This window comes from Polypterus senegalus, chromosome 4 (genome assembly GCF_016835505.1).
Source record: "Polypterus senegalus isolate Bchr_013 chromosome 4, ASM1683550v1, whole genome shotgun sequence".
NCBI lineage: Eukaryota > Metazoa > Chordata > Cladistia > Polypteriformes > Polypteridae > Polypterus > Polypterus senegalus.
In genome coordinates, this window is record NC_053157.1 from 52,604,933 (window position 1) to 52,627,555 (window position 22,623).

Sequence of the window (22,623 nt, forward strand, 5' to 3'; positions counted from 1 at the left end):
AGTTGTTTAATGAGGTGAAAACAAACCAGGTATAAAAAGTAATTACTCATCAGTGGCTTAAAAAAATGATGTGTATTAAACACCTGGATTGCATTATTTTCTGTTAATTGGTCATTTTATCGTGTTGCCTTCTGTATTTGCTTTTGGCTGCAGGTTTTAATGATCCTGCATGAAGTCTTTCCTGCAGTCCAGGCCGCAGAGACAGCAGTACGACTTAACCCTCGGTGGTGGGAGGCCTGGCAAACCCTTGGACGTGCTCAGTTGAACTTAGGAGAGATAAACTTGGTATGTATTAATTGTGGGAGCTTATCCAAACCACTTTTCCATTCCTAATAACAATACCAAACTAAAATGTGATAATTTTATGTTTATATATGTTTTTGTAATTTCAATTAGAATGTTTTTGAAAATAACTTGTTAGAACTGGGAGCAAATAGGGCATCCTTCTATATAAAAGCTGTCAGGTGTCCTTCCGTCCCGTGAGTACTACGCAGGCGTGGAGTTTCACACACGCTCCGTCCATTTTGCAATGCACGATGGGATTTGTAGTTTCGTTTTTCCAGGTAAAAGATGATTTTCTACTTCAGACTGTGCGATATCTTCTTCTTTCTTACTATATAAAAGCGGTTGGGATTGTCCTTCCGTCCCGTGAGTGGAAAGCGTAGCGGTATTCCGCTTATCACAGACTTACTACTTGCAGCTTGCGGTATGAAGCGACATGATGTGAGCAGAGTTCTGCTGGAAAAATAGACAAAATTATGTCTCTGGAAATAATTAATGTTGATGGAGTACAAATGCCTCACCGCTTAGTAAATATCAAGGGGGTTCAAAAGGGCGACCTCAATATAGAAAAAAAGTTTAAATTTCATCACAAAAATAACAAACGAGTATTAAAGTAATACTGCTCAAATGCAATATAACCAAATTAATGAGTTTGTATAAAATATCAAATTGATCTACATATTGAATTGCCTTAAGAAGTGGTCAACTTAAAAGTCGGTCTCCTTAAAAGGCGGGTCAGCTTAGTACTAATGATAAAACTCGAATGACAAAATTCTCAGCAATGCATAGTTTTTTATTCTTTTGAGCCAGTCAGTCATTATTAAAAAAATAATACTTTTTATACATCTAATATTTAATATTTTATAGGACAGAAAATTTATCACATATTGTTTTTAATATATAGAGCATTAACCATCTCCAAATTGGCCACTTTCTTTTAAGGTGGTCCTTTCCCATGTTGCAGAATTTTTCCTTTCACAAGTATAGAGTTTAACACCAACTATCAGCATAGAGTGCTTTCTAATTAGGGAACTAGTTGGAATAAAAACCTGCAGCCACAGCAGCCTTCCAGGACAGTGATTGAGGACCTCCGTCTTAAAGCAATCTTAATTTCATATATGACTCAATTTGGAGAGCTATGTGAACAAAGATGCATATTGAATGTATAGTTAAGCATCAAAAAGGTCAATAGAAGCACAACTTTTTATTTTGTACCAGCATGAGAAAATCTGTGGCACGTTTTGAAAAAGATTTGGAGTATTCCACATAAAGAAAAATTGATGTTTTTGAGTAAAATAGGACACCTTTTTCGCATTTAGTTACAGATGGTAGATTAAAATTCTTCCCAATATGTACTGTAAAATAAACTGATGACATTGGCACTATATTGTAAGGTATCGCAATTGACTTTTCATGACATAATGTCCTGCTGCTGGTGTAAGAATATGCATGTTGTCCCAGTGTTTACATGGGTTTTCCTCCCACCTCCTCAAAGATGTGCAGATTAGTTTGATTAATTGTCCCAGATTAGCTTTGAATGAGTGTTATTTTGAGTTTGTGTGTGAACTGGCACTGTGATGGACTCTGCCCAGGGTTTATTCATGCCCTTTTTGAAAAGCTGCAGCCCCACTGCAACCCTGAATTGGATTAAGTGAGTTTAAGGGTGTTATGTTTTATTATAACACAATTCATATCTTCCCCGATATATTATTAATAAACTTAGTCAATAAAGACATATGTTTTTGTTGTTTCATTTTTAATTGAGTTATTCTGTGCTCAGCACAAATTGATCAAAAGTGTATTTTATTGACAGTTGAGCTCTATTTATTATCAGGTCCTGTTCCTTACGTTATCTTAGATCATCTAGCATTGCAGTCTTTGAAATAAGTTGGTAGAGTTCCAAAATACAGTCAGTATGTTCATCATTATTAGATAGTATAGTTTTATCCATGAATATCAATGAAAGATTAAGTGAGTTGGGCATTTTTCTTTTAACAAAATGTGTATCTTTGTAAAAGTAAAGTGTTGGCTGAAAAGTGTTTGAAACATAGTTGTACAAAGGATGCTCTCCTATTGTCAATAGAGAAGTCTTTAAAATCTGAATTAAAGCATATTCCATAAGTTAAACACTATTAAACAATGTGCACCTCAACATTAAAGTATCTGTTACATTGTTACTTTTTTGGAGTGAGTGCTGAGCCACAAGACTACTGAGAAACTGTTGGTAATTGGTAATGACAGGAGCAAAGAGCAAACATACAAAAAGTGTTTGAGTAGGATTTTTATTCCTTGGCTAACCAAGCTGTGTCAGTTTCAGTTTATTCCTTCCAGAGCTACAAAGTTATATTTGTAACCCTATAATAAAACTGAAAATTAGTTAGTATCCTGCTCCCACAACTACCTTAAGATTTTGCTAGAATCTATATTATGAATGGCTTTTTGCCATTCCTAATGAAAGAAGTTACAATGTTATCTGTTTTTCTTTTTTCCAGTTTCCCCAGCTTTACAATACTATTCTGAGTCACAATAGCTAAAATGTGTTTACTTTATGAAATAAAACATTCACTCCTTAAGTCATCGATAAACCAGAGTATGCAACAGTGATCAACATTCAACTAATACCTTTTCCTGAATTCAACAGAAAAAGATTGGAAAACATAGAAACAAAAAGAAAGGAATAGATGCAATTGTAATAACTGTTATTTAGTATTAAATATTATGTTAAACAGAACATTGATAGCATAGTGCAGAAATGTTGCATTAATAAATGTAAAGTCTAGAATATGGAAAAAAAGTACAAATAATACTAATAAAGTATTAAAGAAAGCTATGGAGAGTAATAGGAAAAGGAGCAAAAAAAGAAATGGCAAGCAAAAATAAAAAATGAATAGGTTTAAGGCAAATATAAAAATAAACAGACATAATAACAATGGACAGATTGCAAAATAAAAAATTGTTTTGCTTTTATTTAACAAAAAATATGCCAATGTGGTAAGCAATATTTATTTAACAAGATTTCTTAAAATAAGCTAAATAGTCTTAAATACAAATTTCTCGATAAGTCAATTTATCCTCTAATAAGGTAAACAAGATTTAATGACTTTATACAAAAACATTTCACTTGGTTAGATTTCAGTTTCAGCAGTAACGAAATTTAAAGCTTCTAACTCTTTCAACAGCATCACCTCCAATACAGGTATCAGTGTGATCTGGCTTCTGCTTTTTGAAGTCTATGTCCAGTGCCTTGGTTTTTCTGACTTTAATGGCAAGATTGTTATCCTGACATCACTGAGTCAGCAGTAAGACCTCTCCTCTGTCATTCCATTGTTTATGAAGTGTATGATGGTGGCGCCATCAGAAAATTATAGATTTAATTTAATGATTTAATTGTTGGTGATTAGACTTACGGTGGTGGTGTCATCAGCAAATTATACAAAGATATATTCAATTGTGAAACACACAGTAAGCTTTACCTCGATGGGTCATGATGCCCTAGTGAAGAATTTCATCTGTAGATTAAGGAGAGAACAAAAGAGAAGTGTAACTATTAAAACAAGTAGTGGAACATTTATAGTGTTTAGCCGTTGTGAGGTATTGCTTAGGTAAACAGGTTGTGCATTGTCCAATAATGCCACTAAGAACAAGTGCATGTGGTGTGATTATTGGGACTTGCTACCAACATACCCAGTCATGTGACCACTTTTTCCCGTGGGGTCACAATTTTGTGTTAATAGCGAGTTTCCCATCAATATTAGGCAAGCAGTTTTCAAGACCTTTTCCAATATCTGAAAAAAGGAAGGGCCAAATAGACATCTTCAGGCAGAATAAGTTTGATAGCTGTAAAAGCACTTAGCTGTGTCTAGTGTAATGACTAGGCTAACTACTTATTGTAGTGTGGCCTGAAAAACTGAGATTCACTGGGTTCACAAAGCATTATTTTAAACATTCTGCTGCACTGTTACTTGCATTATTGGAGTATTGTAAGATGTCCATTCCAAGTGCTTCCAGCCAGAACTTCAATTTTTTTCAAGTTTCTTGAAGGGGTTTATCGGAAATATCACTCTAGTGGTGAAAAGAAACAACAATTTGTTTCCTTCCTTTGAATAAAAAAGTGACAAAATACTTCAGATAAATTATTTTCATTTGTTTTATTGTCTTAAACATGATCTAAACTTCAGAAGTCAAATTTTAGGGAATCCGGATTTATGTTTCAAACTGAACAAATTTAGTATGATTTAAGGCCTGATGTTCAGATAAGTGCTCGTTTGTCCTAAACTATAAGTCAGTCAGAGAGAGGCTAATTTCTTATTAGAAATTGCTAAATAAAACTTTTCAGGGCACATGTTTGGGTAGCATGCCTTAAGCAACATGATAAAATCAATTAATGTATACTGTAGTTTGCCATTTTTATAGCACCTTTATTTGTTCAAAACAACTGAAGGTGTTGCATCAAACCTATAATGTATACAATATGAACTTCAATGAGAATGTTTAGTCAGAGACAGTTGAAACTAATTGCATTTAAGAGTGATTTTTTTTTTTATAAGCTGAAAATGTTTTTTATGAGAAAACAAATGTGGCAATTTGGGCGGTGAGGTCACTTTTAGTTCAGTTCTTGCTTTTAACAGTTGGTGCTTTTGAGGGAATTTTCACAAAATAATTTAATAATTTGCTCATTTTGTGCTCTGTTTAAATATCACTTCACCAGGAATTCTGTAAGCAATTTATATAGTTTTTGTTTAGTTGTTCAGTCATTTCCAACACTTCATAACCTCATGGACTTTTTGCACCAGGCCTGTCTGTCATCCACTGCTTTTTTGAGTTTCCTCTAGTTCATGTACATTGATTCAGTTATTTCTTCATCCTCCGACATTCCATTTTCCTCTTGTCTTTGATCTTTCCTAGCATTAGTTTTCTGTATTGAATCTTGTTTTCTCATTATATTGGTTAATTGAATTTATTAAAAGAAAACATCATTTTGTACAATCAAGTCAAACTTAACAAGCCAGAGTTCAAATTCCACCTGAGAGAAAGAATGAACAGCCAACAGAATTAGCAAATCTTTAAAAACAACAAAGAAAGGAGAATATCCTTTTCCCCAAAATAAATACTTATTCTAAGTTAAAATATTATAAAACATCAGTTACAAACTGATTTAAGCCAGGTGGGCTGGGATTCTCTCAGTTGAGCAAGATATAGATATGTGCTAGTAGTGTAGTAAAGGCAATTACAATCAATTTGACCTTCTCCACTTTAGTAGTACACCAAATATTGCTGTTAATGGGTTAGGAGTGATTGTGACACCAAGGCTGTCTGATAAGCATTAAAAAGATTTTTGTCATCTATGTCCAGGACTTTATAGTTTGTACATTTCTCACCCAGTCATAAATTTGAAAGTTAGGTAGTGCCATGTCCCCTTCAGCTTTAGGTCATTGTAGAGTCCCCCTTTGGATGTGTGGATGTTTTGAATTCCAAATAAATGATGTTATAATTGAATCTAATTTCTTAAGAAACAATTAGTTTAATGTATATGGGGATGTTCTGAAATAGAAAAAGAAGCTGTTGGAGGATGTTCGTCTTGATACTGTTATTTCTCCCTGTTAATGCGAGATGGAAGGTAGACCATCTGTTCACATCTTGTTTAATTTTTACCATGCAGATAGCAAAATTTTGTTGAAAAAGATCTTTATATTTACTTGTGATAATTTTCCCTTAGGTATTTTAACTGATCTGCTGAAATAAAAAGGGAAGGTGTCCAGTCCAATATTGCGTGCTAGAGAGTTCACTGTAAAAAGCTCACTTTTATTGAGTCCAAATATCTTTTCAAATACTCCTAGTGCATTGAGGACTGCTGGTACGGACGTTTTTGGGTCTGATATATACAGTACCATATCATGTGCATTTAATGATTTTTTCTGTTCAAGTCCTAGTAATCCCTTTTATCTCTGATACATATCAAAAGTGAATGGCCAATGGTGACTGCAAAGCGCAATGGTGACAGGGGGCATCCTTGTCGAGTACCACATACTACTCTGAAGTAGTTTGAAATAATGTTGCTAATACAAACAGAAGTTTCTGGACTGGTGTTAAGCAGTTTGATCCATGCATATATGTTTGGGCCAAACCCAAATTTGTGCAATGCGGTGAATAGGTAGTCCCATTCACCCATGTCCAATGATTTTTCTGCATCCAAAAATAGTAAGATCTCTGGTGTGTTAAATTTTATGGGTGAGTATACAGTATTACAGTAAACAAATATCAAAGATTAAAAGCTAAGTGTTTGCCTTTAATAAATCCGGTTTGGTCTTGTGATATTACAGAAGGAAGCAGTTTCTCAGTCCTCCCAGCTAGAACTTTGGAAAGTATCTTAATATCATTATTCAGAAGTGAAATTGGTATGATGCATATTGTAATAAGTCCTTATTTTTCTTTGGTAAGATGGTAATTAATGCTCAGCAAAAAGTCTGAGGTAGAATTCTGTTGTCTCTAGGCTCTATAAGTGTTGCTAATAGCAGTGGAGCCAAGTTGTTTAAAAATTCTTTATATATAATTCTACTGGGTAGCCATCACGGTTTGCTGCTTTCCCACATTGGAATGAGTTTATAGCGTCTAGTAATTCTGAGAGTGTCAGACTTTTAGCCAGTTCTTCTGTATTAAGAGCATCTAGCTGCATCTATTTGTAATGCATCAAAAAATGAATTAGATTGTGTCTTATCATCTTTAAACTGAGTAGAATATAAAGACTAAATAAAGGTAGTACTCTCTAAATATGTGGATTATATTTTTATGGTCACGAGTAAAGAGTCTGGTGTTATTCCTTACAGTATTGAATGATTTGATCATCTCACAGTCCATGGAAGTTTCAGCAGTTGTTTCCTGCACCACAATTCAAAATCATTCATTTTCTGCCACTCAGCTCTCCCTATGGTCTAACTCTCAAAGCCATACATTACCACTGAAAAGAATAAAGCTTTATCTATACAGACTTGTGTCAGTAATGTGACTTGTTTCCTCTTTAGCATCTTGTTCAAATTTTCCATAGTCTTTCTATAAAAAGGCAACCTTCTTTTAATTTCACAGCTATAATCACCATCTGTTGAGATCTTTGACCCCAGAAAAATAAAATCTTTGACTGCCTCCATTTGTTCCCCAGCTATCTACCAGGAACTGGTAAGAATACTTGGGTGTTAGGAAAGAGAATAAGAGATGGAACCTCAACTTTCTATAGGGTATTTTTTCAGGTTTGGTACTGCATTATAGAATAATATAGAAATGGAAAGTTGTTATACTGTAAATGCATACTTTCAGAAGGTGAATGCAGAAAAATCATACAGATACCTGGAGATAATGAGGAAGGAAGTGGTCTGCGCATGTCTGTGTGTAGGGGCAAGTGAATTTCCTTCACTTCAGAAGCAATTACAGGTAGATTAATAAAAAGCATTGGTATGAAAAGTATCCACAGTCCTGAACAGTCTTACATTTATTGCATTGTTGTCATGCTGTAAAAAAATATTTTTTTCTTTGAATTGTGCAAAAAGTGGTATAGAAGTATTCACCTTGAACACATAAAAGAAACACTATGAATCTTCTTTGCAATTATACTTGTCACATCCATGTAAAAGTTTTTCAACAATTTTAAACTGTCCCAGAATATGGTAACAAAAGTATTATGTAGGTTTAGGTTTTCATTTTGTACAGAGTCTTTAAAAATGCACATTTTTACCTTTGCTTCCTTTGCTTACTGCTTTTAAAAAGCGTTATCAACTGTAAAAGTAGGCCACACAAGTATTTATTGTATGTACCCTGCTTTACAGTTTTCAGTTAGTCCTGCCTTGCTCTTATCTGATATTGTACCATTTCATTTGTGGTAGTGCCAACTTTTACTGTATATCTTCCCCCACAGTACAGAGTACACAGTTGTTTTTCTTCTTTACATTACTTTATTTACCATGCCTGTAAGAGCACAAAGGAATTTAGAGTACTGTATACTGTAATTTCCTGGTTTATTGCCTAACTTTCTACACCATTGTCTTATATTTAAAAGATACTACAAGAAGTACATTAAATAAGGAGTTGCTGACTGTAATACACTTTTAAATTTCTGAATTAGTATGAACTCTCTTTTGTGTGTACTGCCCTGTATATGTAAATAAATTGGTATAGACATTTGTATACATGCTATATTTATTGTGTACATAATTATGAAAAAGTTAATTATGATTTTTTTGATGACCGTCTAGTGAAAACCTACCGAATATGGCAGATGCATACGTTTATTGCTTTTTCGTAGAACCCACTGTCATTGTTACTCAGTAACTGTTTGATTTGTCATCTGTAAACATCATACTTTGTTAATATATAGTAGCATCAGAAAAAAGATAGACTGTTTCTTTTTTTTTTAATAACCTTATTAAATTTGCATTTTCATATATGCTTTCTATAGTTTTTTATGATTATCTCCATGTGACATACGTATGTGCATCTCAGGCTCTTCTCCGAATATGCCGTAATCATCCTGCACATACGTGACATTAAAGGGTTTGTATAGTTGCAACATAATGCATGTTGTACTTTTGAATTTATTTGAACTTTACAGCAAAGCATTATTATTATATTTGTCACAATTAATAATGTGTCAGATATACAAGGTCTGACACAATAACTCACTCTTATTTATATAACAATTCTAATGCTTGTCCCCTTCAATATACTCCGCAATTACACACCAATGCAGTCTTGGTTTCTTCCACTGGTCGAAGGTGTGGATCAGATCAGTTTCTGTCCACCGTCTCAAGATATCTGATGTTTTCTTTTTTACTTCTTTATTGCATCCATTGATTCAAAATATGTTCCTTTAAGTACCAATTTCAATTTAGAAAAAATATACTCACACGAGACATGCAGTCTTCCCCGTAAGCCTCAGTAAGTATTTGAAAAGATTCCATTGGTGTTTTGTTCAATCTTACTAAAAATTTCAAATTGACATGTTGCTCAACTTTTAAACCTAATATCATTCCAGCACACAACTGCATTAAGCAGTTATTGACAATCAACTAAACGGCAGAGAGTGTTATCATTTGTTGTGCAGGTTTGGACAGGTTTAACCCTGCATAGCAAGTGCTCATAATCCGCTAACACTGCTTTTGTTTAAGAGATAGAAACAAAGTCTTGTTATTTAATGGACAGAAACATAAAAATGTACTTGTAATTACTAATGACTCTGGAGCAAAATGTCTGGTTTTGGACAAACAATGGCTTTATTTGTAAAGTGTACTGTTATTTGCAAGGCTTGTACTGTTCCTGAGCCTAGAAAAATGGAAGGCCCAGTGGTTCAGAAATACAAGGTTTAAAGTAAAAAACAAATCAACAAAAAGGGTGAAAACAATGGGAGCAATTTTAATGTGAAAGAACAAAGTAATCATCAAGCTCTGGGGTCTTGTTCTTGTTCACACTGCCTTTCCAACTCTTCACTCAACGGGACACCCACCTATGCATGGCTTTAAACCTCACAAAAGGCTTACCAGGTTTCCAAGGCAGCTCCCTAGTTTTCTTTATCATTTTAGAAATAATATGGTTACATATATTACATTCAGTTACTTTATACTCTCTAGCAACTAGACTGTGTTGCCACATCAGAATTTGCTTTACAACTGATTTAATTCTCATACAGTGTTTTCTTAATGACAATTTCAATTATATTCACTAAATTATTTTGCTACTGTTTAAAATCTTGGCATCCTAATTTTAAAAAGATTGATGAGAATAATAATTATTAAAGTACAACTGAAATAGAATGTTATTATTTCTCAAAGTTGGGGAAACAGTCCAGAAGTTTGCAAAATTCAGATAATATTGTCCTCAATATTTGTGTTTTCTTGTGGAAAAAAAAAATCAAGAGTGGTCTAATGTATACCACAAGATTTAAATCCCTTAGTTGAGCATACTTTCAGGAAATTAAATTCACTATGGGTCAAAAGAATTAGAGGGAAAACGTATTCAAAAGACACATTAAATCACAAAATAAGCCCAAAAACAGATAAACAAAAGATAATCAAAAACAACAGCACCTGCTACCACTTAGTTTACCTGGGTTAGTGTCCTGCCTGCATACTCGCCTCACAGAATACAGAATGCATCCTCCATTGGCCCTCTTCTATATTTTTTTTTCCTCTTACACTCTCTTTGCTGTAGTTTACCTTTTACTCATCATTTAAATATTCACAGCTAACTCACTTCAAGTGTCCTCATTCAGCTTTGAGGCGATTTGAAAGACTATCTTGAGATCCCTTCCAGGATCGTCATGAGTATTGTAAACGCATGGGGCCAACAAACCCCAGTGCCCTCTGGCTTTTGAATACCTTTCTCCTTCTATACACCTTAAAGGACTTCATCTCTTAGATAGCATCAGGTTTGCCTTACTTAAAATATGTCAGATTATCCCCCTCCTTCCTTTTGAGTCCTGGAAAGAGTGGAGCAGAAACAAGTACCCTTCTTTAAAATGGCAGGTTGTTACTCTCCATTCCCCCATAGTCTCCATGGACCATCGCTGTCTAACTGAAAAAGTTAGACATCCTATTACCAAGTTTATAGTATTTTGGCAGAATGTTATGTATTTCTCACCATCTCTGTTTCCCAAACTTTTGTACCACCAACCCATACTAGTCTCCCCACTCAGTACCCTGCTAGGACACCAAAAATGATTACAAGGCTTATATCCTCTGGAATTGTTCTTCCAGGTTTCCAGATGTGATGACATGAATTCTGTTTGCCAATGCCATTTTCTCTCTCATGATTAGGGCATTGCTGTGTCTTGTTACTGTTCCTTGCCTCGCTTTCCAAGGTGGTCTCCATTACCAGCTGGATCCATCTAAATTAACTGTTGCTCTTTCAGTTTAGTGTTAATTGCCATATTTGTGCCCAAGATTGGTTATAACATCCAGTGACCCTCAACTGAATAATGCAGATTTATAGCAGTGGTTTGGGAACCAAATCTGTATTGTTCTAGCCATCATACAGTATATCAGTATATTTTTAAATACTTCCTTAATGTGCTTACCTCTTAACTTCAGTTGTTTTATAGTGTTCTTACAAGCAAATAAATCACTTTTTGCCAAGATACAGTAACTAGCATTAAAAGTAAGTTTCTGACATGGCTTAAGAGTTTTGCAGAGAAATGCATAAAACATTATACTGATTCTAGTACTTGACATGAATGTTCATTTATCATATAACACAAGCATTCTGATTGTTTTTTTTTTTTAATTGTTTAAGCTTTTGATGGACTTTTTTTATGGGCGTTTTGGATAGGCTTATCTTTATTGTTGTTTATTTAATTTTTTCTTAAACTTTCACATACAGCCTCTGGTAATGCTGACGTATTTTTGACGTGTTTTTGACGATAGTTGTAAATTGCAGATTTTACAATATGCTTTTCAAGGTCTACTGTGTCATTTTAGTGCTCTTTAAATTTTCATATATTATAGCTTAATGGACATAAGTGTAATTTCCCAGGCTTGTGTAATAAGAAGTATATAGTATTATTTCTAAACATAAGGTATACTGTTTGTGGTACACGTTATCCTTTGTTTAATACTGAAGTTAAACAAATATACACTTGAGGACGTAGATAAGATAAATATATTTCCAGTAGAAGGACTTTTAGCAAATGTGTCTGGAATTTTTACCACAAAATGTCAATAATTTTTTCAAACATTGACTAAAGGCTTTATTTTTCTTGCTTTGTACATGCAATATGGACAGACAAACCAGACAGTAATTTAAACATTCACGTTATAGGACATTACAAATTTTAAGCATAGAACAACAAGAAAAATCCTGCCTTAACATTGTATATTACATAGATATTTCCATCAAATATTAATATAGTATGCTTTCATTTTGCTTCCTTTCTGCTGATCTCCTTCCCACAAATTATTTCCATTTTTTTACTTGTCCATCTATTTATTTATCCATAAATCTATTTTAACCCTCTTCTGTAATGAGGAACCAGTGCCTTTCTGAAGGCAAAAATCAGACACGGATGTTGTACTGGTAAGTTGTTGAGCAAATCTCAAACACATCCACACACAATATTTTTTTCCTTAATATGTACCTTTTTGCAATCAGCCAGTTAATAGACATACAGTAAATGTCTTTGTTTAATAATAAATTGCTTATTTCATGTTAACATTGTAATCAAGAAGCTTAGAGCTATAGTTAACACTACAACAAAAGAAGAGTTAGTTGAAAGCTGATTGGGTCAGAGTGGACTGTAGCTGTTCAGAGGAGTAGAAAGCTAAAATAGTTATGAGGGGCTTTGTAAAGAAGTTTAGGTGCCTCTCACAAGCACAGTTCACAGTTTAAATAGTATTAGCAAGATCAGTCCAAAGCATTTAAACAAAAACAGAGAACCAACATATATTACTTAGCTGGGCTACTGAGATGAGGTACAGATAATGGACATTCAAGATGAGCAAGCAAAACAGTTTTATTACGCTTTGTAGGAAGGTGAAAGAACATTGTTTGAAGAGTAAAATAGAGGAGTGAATGAGAAATGAAATCTTATCCCCAATAGATAATTCTGAAAGATGTTTAAGCAAATTGAGAACACAGTTATGTATATATGCCACAATGCATTAATATAAGCAATATTAAAATAACTGACCATGACATGAATGGCTAGAAAGTGGATTTTGACTTTTTTTTTTTTCTAAATATATTGCTGTTTACTACATATTTTAACTATCAAACTTTAAATTCGTTATTCTTTTGTGAACTGATTGCTGAGTAGACTTTAGTTGTATTAAAATCATGTGGTTGATATGATAGCTATACAATGTTTAGAAACGAGAATATAAATTTAAGGTAATATTTGCAAGTTATAGTTTAACTGTCTGTATGTTTGTTGATACTCATGTCTACTTATTTTGGTGATGATCTATATTATAAATGTAGGTAAATTCACATTCATTAAACAAAGTTGTGTAGTCCACATTTTAAATTAAATGTCATATCAGCCAGTTGTTGTATGTTGCCAACTACATGGGGGGAATGGTGGTCCATAATTGTATGTGCAGCCATTACATGGGACTTATTAATTTGGATGGGTGCTCTAAATGGTTGCATAGCAGCCAAGGGATATCCCCACCCCCAAATCAAGAAATTACTGAACCTTTATGGGAAGTTCTGGAGTGCACAGTGCAAAACAGATTTCTACCGCCTTCATCCCTTATTGGAGGCTTTTCATCTACAACAACAGTATAATATACAGGTGTGCACAGTTCAGGACTTGAAAGACAGCATTATAAGATTGACTGAAGCTGTTTTCATGGCAATAGATCAGTCTGTTCATTATTAGGTCCGTGAAATTAATGTATTGTTTGGTATATTGTCCACACTCTGTATCACTCTACTCTGTTTTCTCAATATGCATTTTCCGTTACAGGGTTGGTGCAGTGCTGGGCACGCCTAATGCTTTCCTTTCCTTGGGTTGAGTTCTTGGGCTCCAGGATGCCTGCACTACTCAGTTTTAATACGAAGATTAAAAATGAAAGGATAGGTGCATGAAAGGATTGACATGAGTTGGGGAGACCGGTGGCAGCAGCTATCCAGTTAAAAAGAGTCAAAAGGTAGAAACTTATTCTTCCACATAAAACCACAGATAGTGAATAGACTGGTAGTGAGACTTTAGATCACTGTATCTAACTACTCCACCACTGTGCCAACCACTCATAACAACTCTACCACTGTGCCAACCATTATCAAATGTGTTGTGTAATGGCAAAAGCACTAGACTTAAACCACAGGGCTGCCCATTCATTTCCCATTGCTGACTCACCATTTGACTCTGTACAACTCACATAAACTGTTTTTGCTGCAACTTTTAGAAATATACTGTGTATGATAACAGTTGTACTATATATCTGGGGTTGTGTTTACTATAGAAGAAATGTACTTGATAAAATAAGTTTTGATTCTTCTGCTTTTTTAATGTAAATTATATAAAGATTAAATCCTTGCATTTTATCAAAATATTTTTAACAGTTATCTTTTCTGCTTTATGTTAGCTTACCTGTACTATTTGGTAATTAATTGCCTCTTTTTAGTGCAGGTTTTGTTCAGATTTTGAAAAATAACATTGAGACTTTTATACTAAGCTGTATGGAATGAAGAAGGACATAAAGGAAAGCAATATTTTGTTTGGAAAAGTGCAAAATATATTAAGTTGGATGTTTGTTTAATTTGAAATTAGATTTACCATACATTAGAGTAGGTAAATGAGCAAAAAATTTAATTCTCAACCAATAATGGTTATAGTGTGAGCAAAAACCACTGAGGCCCTTAGGTGGATAAATATGCCTCAGACACATGGACACAATACATTTAACATAAACATTTTTGCAAGATAATGTTTTATTTGCAGTTGAATGAAAAATAGGCATGTAAAAAGCAAAAGTATATTAAATTAACATTTTAGCACCAATGCTTGCTCCAGGAATCCCTTGGAGTGCATAGAAGCATTTATAAAGGGGAATATGACAGTTGTAACCATCAGGATCATGCAAAGGATTACTGTTTAAAGAATAAAATTTGGATTAGAGTTTTCTTTGTTCATTGGAAAAAAATATTGTAGTTTACAAATATAAATTTTCACATTCCTTCTTTTTATGTCTTAAGAAATATTGATAGATTTAGTATGTTTTTGGTTATGTGTTTAGAACATTAGAACACTCTAAACGAGAACAGGCCATTCAGCCAAACAAAGCTCACCAGTCCTATCGACTTATTTCTTCCAAAAAAACATCAAGTCTAGTTTTGAAAGTCCCTAAAGTCTTACTGTCTACCACACTACTTAGTAGCTTATTCCAAGTGTCTATCGTTCTTTGTGTAAAGAAAAACTTCCTATGTTTGTGCAAAATTTTCCCTTCACAAGTTTCCAACTGTGTCCTGTGTTCTTGATGAACTCATTTTAAATAACAGTCTCAATCCACTGTACTAATTCCCTTCATAATTTTAAACACTTCAATCATGTCACCTCTTAATCTTCTTTTGCTTAAACTGTAAAGGCTCAGCTCTTTTAATCTTTCCTCATAATTCAACCCCTGTAGTCCTGGAATCAGCCTAGTCGCTCTTCTCTGGACCTTTTCTAGAGCTGCTATGCCCTTTTTGTAGCCTGGAGACCAAAACTGCACACAGTACTCAAGATGAGGCCTCACCTGTGCATTATAAAGACTGAGCATAACCTCCTTGGACTTGTACTGCACACATCATGCTATATAAGCTAACATTCTGCTTGCCTTCTTAATGGCTTCTGAACACTGTCATTCTGTGTAGTATTTTATTTTAAAACTTATTTTAGGCCTCACAAATGCAGGAAATAAAAATGACTAAATAACTGTATGTAAGTATGTTAAGTTAGCAGCAAATTTGCTTGACCTAATTTTCAGTTTTATGCACACATTCAATCCAGATAATGTTTTGTTATGAACCAATGTGAAACTATAGAATCAACTTTAAATACTCTGATGATAAAAGTTTTAAATAGTTGTGATCATTTTAGTATCACAAAGTAAAAAAATCTGAAAGCCAAATACTGACTCACAAACCTTAGATCAAAGTAATTGTATTGACTTATAGGAACTTTAGATATGCTATCAATTTATCCACCCGTTGTCTGTCCAGTTGTAAAGTGGTGAGGAGGCATTGGAACAACCGTGAATATGAGGTCAGTGATCTGTGGGACATACTCACACAGGGATCTGCATCTATGGGATTTTAGATGAAAACTGGAGAACCTGCTGAAAAATCCACTGTGCCACTGTTCTTCAGATGTTAAAATAGTGGTTTACTTTACAAATAGGCACTCAAGGGAACAAACTGTAAAGGTAGTAAATCAAAGCACAGATAACATACAAGTAAACAGTAAAGTAAAACCTTGCTGTCATGTAAGTGCACAGATGTGTGTCTCTCCCTCACGAGTAGGGTTACGTGTTCAACTGACCACAATATTTTACAATACTCCATCCAACATCCTGTTATGTCTCCCTCAATGCAATTTTTTCTACTAGTGAGCCTTTCTTTAACTCACCTCCTGACTATTAAATTAAAGTGTAATTAGCATGGATTCATCGTTTAAATGCCAACTCGGTATTTGGTGCTGAGGTGTCACTGCTGCACTCTGGTCCCAGTCCAGGTGGTTCATTGTGTGGTGGGTGTGGTAGCGCACTGTCAGCACATGCACCCAGCCTGTCTCTCTTGGTATTTCTTCCAGGGCAATACACTTGATGATTGAAGGGGTAATCCTGAAATCAGTACCATACTTCTGTTCCTTAAAAGTCTGTACTTATGGAACCTTAAAGGACATACCACCCTAATGGATTTTCCATGTACCTCATTTTCTATAGTTTGTCAACAGTGGAGAAACTGTGAAACATTCACAGTCCAACAGCAATGATTTAACAAGAAGCAACTAATAATGTGATGGTATTGATAATGGAAAACTACAATAATGAGCAGAAAAACATTATCAGGATACACTGCCCTTGACAGGATAGCAGAAATGATAATTTACACCGATTTTAATATATCAACAGAAACATTAGTTTAGTGCATCAGTCTACACAGAAAGCCAAACACTGGACAAATTAATACTGAAAAAAATTGTCCTAGTTCTGTTTATCTGGGATTTACTTGGTGCATATTGATCCAAATCAAGTGTGATGACAACTGCATATTTTAATACATCTCATATTGCAGTTTGGTGGTAGTGAGCAGACGGTTTAGATATTGCAGTTTGGTGGTAGTGAGCAGACGGTTTAGAAGGGTTGACTGAGAAAATGGATTCTGTCAGTATAAGCAGACAGCATCACATTGTCATTGAAATCTTGTTAATGACTAAGTGTTTTCCTTCACATTCTGGCAATGGTTAGTATGCTACTGGTAGGAACGTATGGTAAAAAGCAGTCACTATATCTAAACACAAAGGAGCATCTGTAAAATGGGCAACAGTGTGTTGGAGTGGTCTGATCTCTGTGGCGATCTGTCATTCTCCAGGTATGTGTGCTATATAACTTCCTTCTAAGGAGGTGACCTATTCTAAAACTACATTACACCAGTAAGAGAAGCAATTATGTGTTCAAAGACCTGTAAATTCATATGTCTTTTTTTTTACACAGTACTAATCAGAATCATGTTGTTCTGCTAACTGCATTACTAAAGTTTATTAAGTGGGTTGTCTTGGTAAATTTGATACTAAAACAATAACTGTATGTGTACCACACATACAGTAAGAATAATATACTGAATAATAACCTTATTAGGCTTACATAATAATAATAAGGAGTTGGTCCCCTGTTTGCCCTCTAAGGAGTCTGAAGTTGGAAAAGTAAGAACCCTTGAACTTGAACTACTGCAAAACAGCTGATGGTGGGCCTGTGTTGCAGATAACATAGTTCATCTAATCATAGCTGCTTGACTGAGCTAAGGTCACTGAATTAAACTTAGTTTACACACACATATTATTAGAACTACCCCAGAACAGAAATCACACCCACATACCATAGCACTGCCTGAATTGATAACAATGTAGCTGGATGGATTTGTGGGATTTTCTGTAAATTCTGGTACTCCAATCAACATGAGTTAGCTGGCACCATAATTCATTTGACTAGGTTCAGTTTTTGCATTGTTTTAGTGGCCAGGGTTGCTTTCCGTTATGGCTCTTTTAGCACTTCTATTGAAATCAGCTGTCTGGTTGTAACCCATTTGTACTTTGTATAAGTCATGTCAATCTTGATCTTCTAAATTCGAAGAGGGTGTATTGTGCTGTTAGGTTTTCACCGGCCAATGGCCCACACTCACAGGACACTGGCCTGCTTAAAAAGCCAGTGGCCTGCTTAGCATTACAAGCCTCTAATTTAAGAAACCTACAACTGCAACACGTCATTAACTTTTTATCATAAGAAATGTTTTAAAGTTTTGTGTATTATTAATTAGTATTAAGTTTTTGAAAAAAGGTAAACAAAAAATGTTACAAATCCCATTAATGTTTTTAAGAATAAAAAGTGTAAAGGTTCCACAACTGGCACAACAGCACTGAGTGTACTGTACTATTTTCACAGGACAGTAACCCAGCCTGACAGGCTTATGATCCCCTTTGAAATACAGGCCAATGGCCTGCTTTCACACACTGCACAGCTAAGCACAATATTGGCTTGCTTGTAGAACAGAATGTTTGTTAATATAGGCTTAGGAAACTACTATGCTCTAGTACATTTGCAGATTATGTAGTACAGCTGATACATTTGTATTGTTTTCCTTAATTCAAGGTGCATTACAGCATAAAATGTAATGTTTGCAATCAGGCCACACACAAAGCAGAAGCAAAGAAAAATATTTGGACAAAATATGAAACTGACTTTTTTTCTGATAACATTAAGAAATACTGCTTTGTCAGAACCATTGCGCAGAAGCTTATTACTGCAAATAAAAAAATAAAACCTTCAGAGGAGAAATAAATGCCAAACGTAGAATCAGGGTCCTTGGTGGATTGTAGTGGGATCTGTTGGGCTTTTACCAGTTATATTGAAGCACACTCACTAGTACCAATCAATCCTCAGATACACTGTGAGAATGTGCAAATTTAATGCAGACTATCACCAACTAACATTGAAACCTGTGCAACGAGGCAGGAATGCTAGCTCTTTACCATCATTCTGCCAGAGTTAAAATATCTACAACAGCTAATTAAACTTTAACCTGATGTGGTGGGTGCAGCAATACGCTATCAGCATATGCTCCAAACCTGATTAAAACTATATGTACATTTTTAATGTCTGTTTGGTTCTTGTGACTTTGTTGTGGCAGAACCATGTGCATGCATAAGGATACTAGCAAGCCAAGTAGGCAATATATTTATAAAATAACATAATAAAAATATTTTTAGAGTACTGGGAAAGCCCTTTCATACTATCACTCTTTCGACCATACTGAGTGTAACATATACTTTTTAAAATTCTTTTATTTTGACACAAAACATTATAACACAACTCAATCAAGCAATCCTTTCATATTTTTCTGTCTTTGATCTGAGGAGCATTTCCAGTGGAGGTGAGCCCATGAATGATAGCCATTGATCTATAGAAAAATTTAAATACAGTACACTCAGTGTTGTAAGTGCTAACACAAATTCATGTCTGATCCATTTTTGACTGCAGGGTCACTTTTGTGTACAGTGTTCTAAATGAAAACCATAAGGTTGTTCCACATGCCCTCTACATTGAAAGCTCACTTTAAAGGCACTGTATAAATGTATTAAATTCAAAGCCTGTAGTTATCTGTGCATTTCCTTTACATACGCTGGTGTCACTAACCAGGTTTCCATCCAAGGAGTTTTCGCGAAAAAATATTTAGCGCTTCAAATTTTAGCTGATGGAAATGCTAAATATCGATAAAATGTTGTACATGTCGACATAATATTTTTCCGTTTAACTTTAACGCATAAATTCCATATCGATACTTCAGATGTCACAAAAACTACATTGGAAACACTTTTTGTCAGAAAAAAGGGTTTTAATGCAAATAAATGTGTCACATGATACATTTTCATCACGTGCAATCAAAACGAGAATAGCGGAGCGGTTCGCATGGTCTAATGAAGAGACTCGTTATTTCTTGTGATGAGCCAATGCAGTAGCGGATAGGCTAGGTCTCCTGCTACTAAAAGGGGTACCTGAACTCCCTCCACATCAACTGTAGCCTGGGGGTGTCTCTCAGGATGTCTAAATAATACAAAACCAAAAGGTAATTTACTGTGCCAGTCAAAATATTTAATAAACCGTGTGTTTCATTATCTAAACATTTTTTTCTTATTATTAAATGGCAGATGTTTTAGCATATATGAGGAAATTCTCTTATTAATATTAACTTGAGTTGTTTTGATTAAACATCGTTATTTAGTATTAATTCAAATTTCAATTTTAATTAAAAACCTTAAGGGAAGCAAGTTACAGTACTAATTCAGCTGTTATCGCACTGAGAAGGGATGTTGAAAGGTAGGCTCACCTGTTACAGATCCGATGCTGCAAACACAGCTGCATCATGGGCACTTCCAGGAGTACCAACGCAAATGTCTCGTTTCATGCACCTGTCATCAACAAGGGCCTGGAGAACAGTAGATGGCCACCCTTTGCGATTAATGTAATCGCGGTAGCCTTCCGTCGGGGGAAGAATAGGCACATGCGTGCCATCCAGCGCACTGTAAATCTGTGGCACAAGATGCACCAAGGAATTGCGGTATGCAATTTCATTGGCCTCCTCTACAGTCGGAAGTCTGATATAACGCCGCACTAATTTTTCTTTAAGCGGTGCACACAGCATATACACATCGATGGATGGTAGTTTTACTAACCCCGAAAGTTTCTGCAACTACTTTATACTCTGCGCAGGTTGCCAGCTTGTAAAGGGCGATGACAGTATGCTTTGGGGTCGGAACCGGTGATCGGTGACAACCTGTGATGGGCGCAACATCAGGACTGATGAATCCACACAACATGTCACACATCGGCCATGTCATTCTAAAATGTTGCAGCCAGAGATTTTCTGTAAAGTGTCTCCCCACCACCTCCTCCCAGAAGGTCTTATTCCGTCGTCTCTCCCATACCTGTGGGTTTCGTCGCACTGGGGTACTTTCTTCGAGCTCTAGGGCTATCAGACAAGCAACTGCTTCATTCTGCTGTCGTCTTCGGATATTATGTACAATTCCAATTATTTGTGAAACTGAAAAAACAGTAAGCTGGCAAATTTAAAAAAAAAAGTCTGAATAATCTCTCCATTTCTTTGTTTCTTTGTTTAATGGAGGGGGTGTAACATGGAAAACAAAAGGTAGATAATTTGCGACATACACAAAATTATGTATGGAAACGGCTCAAGGGCAGATTTTTTTTCGCGATACAACAAAACTTATGTGACAGTTCGTTTTGGAGGGGATGATGTCATCACGCACACCATTTTATCGATAAAAAGCCAGTTGGATGGAAGCAGGCTGGAGACAGCAAATTTCGCACATTTTTTTTGTTTGTCGATAACAAAACGTCGCAAAAAACTGGATGGAAATTTGGCTACTGATTAAGGAATAACTTATATGGGAATTGAGGGTGCGCCATTCCTTATGAACACTGAGACATAATGCTTGTGTGAATTTATCCTAGATATCTAAAAGTAGTAATTTAGAAGCTCATACTTTAGACAATCATACTGTTCAAGCATGACCTTGTACATTTCATTAGCAGGATGGTTAAGCAGAAAATCCTTAAACTCAGCTTTACATTTATTTAATTCAAATCAACACTAAATACTTCACTATTAAACAGAATTTAAAATATTATGACAACTGGTCAACAGAATGTAGGTGTATTAGAAATAAAACTTGCATAAAGCATACATTTTTCATTATTACATGATTGCATTGGGCTGCCTCACTGCTCGAGAGGCCTGTTTCATTCTAGTAAATGTGGCCTGAAATGTACTGACAGTCTATCAAGAGATAGTTTCTACCTTCTGACCAATGTTGAGAGGATGGACACTGATTGCTAAAGACTCTGATGTTTGATTGGGTAGGTTTATTGAATAGATGGACATGTTTTTGGGTATGTTGAGTTGTTTGGTGACTGTAAATCTTCCACGTAAAGGTAAATGTGTACAATATGGGCAGGTTTCCGTTTGGGGTAGGTTCTTACCTTGTTCCTGTGGATCGTTAAGAAAAAAAGCATATGTAAATAAGCTCACATAAATGGAAATGATATGATTTTGCAAATTGATGAATATATTTAGGTAACCAATAGTATAGGCTAATTAAGTTATCAGATAAAGTAATTTTGTTAACATGAGTTTTGAATAATTATTTCCTACTAATTATTTTCCTGGGAAAAATGGTACTTATTAAGGTAAGTAGGAAAATTTAACCAGGGATTTCGCATTTGTAATGTTTTGGGCTTGGAGTACAGATATATTACATCGGGTTTTATCAGATTATTTCTAAATGTAATGTGAGGCTCACAAAACTCTTTGACCATCTATAGTAACAATATTTTTTATTTAACTTAAGATATTTGTTAAACTTCCTGTTATTATGCAGACAAATATATGTAAATATAGAAAAATCTGGCAAGGCAATAATTAAAAAAACACATACTTGTTAAAGTTATTCACTTTTATCAGTCCTATCTGTTGGAGGAATGCTGACGCAAGCTGTGGTTCACCATTATGTTTTTTCCATTGCTGTTTAGTGACATGACTTTATAGTTCAGTATCTCCAGACTCATCCGTTTCTCAAGATAGTGTCCA

The 22,623-nt window shown here is 34.9% G+C and overlaps 1 protein-coding gene across 2 annotated transcripts in view; it reads left to right on the forward strand.

Annotated features, from left to right (window-relative positions):
• Window positions 1-22,623, forward strand: part of ttc33 (tetratricopeptide repeat domain 33) — a 103,526-nt gene that overhangs the window by 77,210 nt on the left and 3,693 nt on the right. For both annotated transcript variants that reach the window (XM_039750632.1, XM_039750631.1), the window contains exon 4: window positions 154-285. In XM_039750632.1, the coding sequence (XP_039606566.1) occupies window positions 154-285 (132 nt within the window). The remainder of the gene's footprint in view (window positions 1-153; window positions 286-22,623) is intronic.